General features: G+C 39.2%; 1 protein-coding gene across 3 annotated transcripts in view; it reads right to left on the bottom strand.

Moving 5' to 3' along the window:
• The window catches only part of HEATR5A (HEAT repeat containing 5A), a 166,655-nt gene that overhangs the window by 55,570 nt on the left and 106,192 nt on the right, over positions 1–4,893 (bottom strand). For 2 of the 3 annotated variants that reach the window (XM_019518917.1, XM_019518916.1), the window contains exons 22-23: positions 4,623–4,649; positions 2,626–2,764 (exon numbers count right to left, since the gene is read on the bottom strand). In XM_019518917.1, the coding sequence (XP_019374462.1) occupies positions 2,626–2,764; positions 4,623–4,649 (166 nt within the window). The remainder of the gene's footprint in view (positions 1–2,625; positions 2,765–4,622; positions 4,650–4,893) is intronic. The other variant, XM_019518918.1, reaches the window with a different exon arrangement.

Below are 4,893 nucleotides of genomic sequence, written 5' to 3'. Positions count from 1 at the left end.
CCTTCCAGCCCTAATGTCTATGAAATCTATGAAATTTGAAGGAACACGACTCAGTATTGCCAAAATGAATAGCACCCTAATAATTTTTCTAAGGTCAAGAAATGCCCAATCACAATGAGTGTGGTTTTGTGCCCTGTTCAGCTAATTTACTAAATCCATTCCAGTGAGGATACTAGGACTTGGTGGTTGGTTAATATTTCTATACCTGTCTATGAATTACTTCCCAAGGGATTTCTCTATTGTCTGATAAATGTCTGATGAGCTATTCCAGTTATTAACTTTTAAACCAACAGCAAGCTAGTAAAGGATTTAACATTAGTAATTTGATTGTATGCCCAATATTTACTGCTGTAGTTATAAAAGTACAAGATGAACTGAAAAACTACATGAAGGGCCTAATTGATATCTAATGAAAAATTCACAGTATGGGTCTATTGGCAGAAACTCACATCGCCAATTTAGCCAGGAAGGAGCAAAGCGAAGAAGCACAATTACATGCAATAACATGATTACGTGAGATGAGTCCTGAACAGCTGAGGGATCTCCTACAGCACTTGGATGTTTTCAAGTCTGCTGGGCCAGATCACCTGCACCCGAGAGTTCAGAAAGAACTGGCTGAGCTTACAGCAGCACCACTGGCCAAGTTGTTTGAAGAGTTGTAGAACTTGGGAGTGGTCCCAGACAACTGGAAGAGGACCAGTGTGGTGCCCATCTTTAAGAACGGGCAGATAGATGACCCTGCAAACTACAGACTGGTGAACTTGACTTTGGTCCTCAGAAAAATCTTTCAAAAATTTGTTTACGAGGCTATCAGTCACAAGCTGGTAACTGATGGGGTGTTAAGCAACAGCATGGCTTTGTTGAGGGCAATTCATGCCTGACAAACTTAGTGTCCTTCTATGACCAGGTAACTAGCCAGCTGGATGAGGGAGACGAGGTCGATGTCATTTAGACTTTAGTAAAGCCTTTGATTCAGTTTCCCATGAGATTTTCTCATACAAACTGGAGGCTACTGGGCTAGACTGGTCTACAGTGATGTGGGTGGACAACTGGCTTAGAGGCCGCTCCCAGAGAGTTGTAATCAATGGGACTGCCCCATTCTGGAGGGCTGCCTCCAGTGGTGTCCCCCAGGGATCAGTGCTGGGACCTGTGCTCTTTAATATATTAATTAATGACTTGAACGAGGGGATGGAAAGCTCAATGATTATGTTCATGGATGATACTAAGCTGTGGGGAAATGGACACATCAGAGGATAGGGTAAAGATCCAGGATGACTTTGACAGGCTGGATTCATGGCCAGAACAGAATAAGATGAGGTTTAATAGGGAGAAGTGCAAGGTCCCTCACCTGGGTAGGAAGAACCCTCATCATAACTACATGATGGGTGGTGGTCCACAGGCTGGCACAGCATCTGAATGAGACCTAGGGGTCATGATTGGCTGGAAGATGAACATGAGCCAGCAGTGCGATGAGATTGCCAGAAGGGCAAATAGAATTCTGGCATGCATCACTACATGTGTGGCCAATAGATCCAGGGAGGTGCTCTTCCCTCTCTACTCAGTGTTGGTGAGGCCTCAGCTGGAGTACTGTCTAATTCTGGGCACTGCACTTCAAGGACATGGATAAGCTTGAGAGGGTATAAAAACAGACCACCTGTATGGTCAAGGGCATGGAGGAAAGGCCCTATAAGGAGAGACTTAGGGAACTGGGCTTGTTCGGCCTGAGTAAGAGAAGGCTGAGAGATGACTCAATAGCCACCTACAAGTACATCAGAAGTGTGCACCAGGATCGAGGGGAGTAATTCTTCAGGAAAGCACCCCAAGAGAGGACAAGGATCAATGGGCATAAACTAAGAGAGAGTAAATTCAGGCCAACTATAAGAAAGACCTTCTTCTCTGTAAGGGTCACCAGAATCTGGAACACACTCCCAGAGGTGGTGCAAATCACCCTACTGGGACGTATTCAAGATGAGGCTGGACAGGCACCTTGTCAAGCTCATCTGAGACCAATAACGTCCTGCCCATGGCAGGGGACTGGACTTGATGATCTTACAGGTCCTTTCCAGTTCTACAATTCTATGAAGTGAATAAGTTGAATTTACAGTATATTGAGTTGGGTACCAATATTCTGTTCTCAGGGTAATACTATGCCTATCACTATGGTATCTGAGAACCTGAATTACTTCTCCCTAGACACCCGTTTCCTCATATTTTGAAACCTAAGGTTAAAAAGAAGGCAATGTTAAATAATGACATAACATTTTCAAGTTTCTCTCTGCAGGCATGAGAGTTACAGATTATTGTTATTTTAAAGGAAAGTTAAAATAACATAGCCCGGGGATCTGAAGCATTATAAAAAAAACAAAGATGAGACATGGACAAAATTCTGAGTTTGGGCAAAACTAGTGTTTACAGCATTTCATCACTGGAGATGCCTTGGAAACAGCAATAAATAGGCATTATAAGTATTTATTAGTAGAAAAAACTGGTCTGAGTGAAAGATTATTAAAAAAAACAATCAAGTAGCCTGCTTGTTAAGCTTAACTCAGGAGAGAGTGATTAAATAGTCCAGACCAGCATGCGTCAAGCTCTATGCTCCCAAAGCTTACTGGATATATGTATTACCTGGAGTGAAGTCTTCTCTGGTATCTTTTACAAAGGCAACAGCATGTTCTGATACCTCAGCTGCTTCTCTTTGCGCAAGCTGACGCAAGCAAGCTAGTACTGCTCGCCTCAACAGCAAGTAGGAGCTACAGAAATTCACCTGAAATATGCAAACAAAGGGAGTAAGTTGTCTGGCAACTATTATAGGAGTTATGCAGCAAAACAAGAGTTTTGAATTTTGACTTCTTGAAGTTATGACAGACTGTAAGGTTGGTAATCAAATATCTTATTTTGCCTGCCTTTTTAGAGCTGAAATGCATAGCCACCTACAAGTACATCAGAGGTGAGCACCAGGATCTAGGGGAGCAACTCTTCAGTTGCTGCTACTTTTAACATTTTCTCAATGAAGTTACTTTATATAGCTTGTTTAGTTCAGGTCCAACTCTCACTGAACTTAGGGGAAAAACTTCCATTGACTTCAATGGCAGTGGAATTACAGTTTAAAGGAATGACTGTATGCAGTACACAAAATTGCAGTGTAGTTCAAAAATGCAACACAAGAGAACTCCCTACACAACATCATTATCTGGAGTTAGGAATTCTAACTGATAAAAGGAAATGTTGATGTATTTAGTGATAGGAGAACCAGGTTTAAGTAATAAACCTGTGCATAAAAGCGAGAGAGAGAAAAATAATAACAATAAATAGAGGTTGATTAAGGTTTCTTTTGATAGATAACATAATCAAACTAAATTAGGGTGCAGCGCTTTATTATTTTAGGCATGCTGAGGGTGAAGGTTAGGGGTGGGTACCAATCAGCTCTTCTGAACCAAACCTCCAGAATAATGATTTACATGATCGTTGCCAGTTAGCTCCTTCTTTATAAATTAGGAAATTACTTCTGGGCAAGGAAAACTATCTGAAAAAAACAAATCTCACACCTCAGACTACTTAAATACTAAAAATGTCCTTAAAGAATTCACAGATACATTACGTTGTCTTGTCAGGTGGCTACCTTGCTCAACCACCTGTTAATTCAATTTAATGCAACTCAAGTTGAGGCTACACTGAGCATTTGGGAATAAATCAACCAAAATGAACATGCATCTAGATGTATGGAAGGTAAAGAGGTTACTCTTCATAATTAAGTAAACTTGTCCCCTTAACTGCCACCATAAGGAAAAGATAACAGCTAGAGCTGAGCATTTGAGAAGAAGAGAAACGGTTGTGAGGCATGTTCCTCATTTTTCAGTGATAAGCCAGCAGATGTTAGTCAAAATTAAATAAAAAAAAATTAAGTATACAAAGAACAAGTGATATGGAATCACAGTTTAGTTGTGTTTACAGAACTTATTTGTCTTCTGGTTTATATTTTTATACATGCGTGTGAATCTGCAAAACTCATTAATTATAAACTGAATAGATATGAAAGATATACACCATGTAACATTTACTTTAAAAACTGGGAGGCAATTAGTATCTCAGCAAGAAACTTTAATTGAAATTTAAAGCAGACAAATGAGGCTTTAATTCAACATTTATTCAAGCAGGCCACATTTTTGGAGACATGCTAAAAATTGCAGTTCACAAGCTTTTCTTTATAGAGAAAGGCCCAAGCACCCATATCAGGTTACTGGAACAATGCAGGACAGTCTTCATATCTCTCATTCTCCCATATTTTAAGTGGGGGATGGGGAAGAAGACAAGGATAAAATGGAAAACACAATGCAAGCAACACATACAAACTTAAAATGACAAATATTTCCCTTTCTGCACTGGACACATTGAAGTCAAACAGATGAAAATTAAGTGCACAAAATTAAATATATGCACCAGCTGCAGAAGGTTAGGAAGGATTTGGTTAGGATGGCATCAAATGAATATCACTTGACATGCTAAATATATTTTACTTTACATTAATGGTTAAACATGAAGAGATACAAGAGGAAATAATAATAAAAAAAAACAGCACTGCAAACTGCTGAAATTTTTAGGATTATCAAGGCACAGGGACCTACCAACACAGAATTATCCAACAAGATCTCCTGCACAAAAACAAATGACAAACCATCATGACAGAACCAAAAAATAGATACCACAGTGATACTAACTAGATAAGGAAACCATTAAATTTAAAAATTCAAAACACAGTAAAGTTCAGAGTCTTATCCCAAATATGTCATTAAAACCTCTTTTCTTAATTTAATTATCATATATTGTTTAAAAACTGTATAATGTCCATGGAATTAGTTGGCTAAAAAAAACAGCACCAACAACATAAAATATAAA

Source organism: Gavialis gangeticus, unplaced genomic scaffold, assembly GCF_001723915.1.
Source record: "Gavialis gangeticus isolate Ggan-Ray unplaced genomic scaffold, GavGan_comp1, whole genome shotgun sequence".
NCBI classification, from domain to species: domain Eukaryota; kingdom Metazoa; phylum Chordata; order Crocodylia; family Gavialidae; genus Gavialis; species Gavialis gangeticus.
Note: the sequence above shows the minus strand (reverse complement) of the source record. Positions and strands in the feature narration are given on the sequence as shown.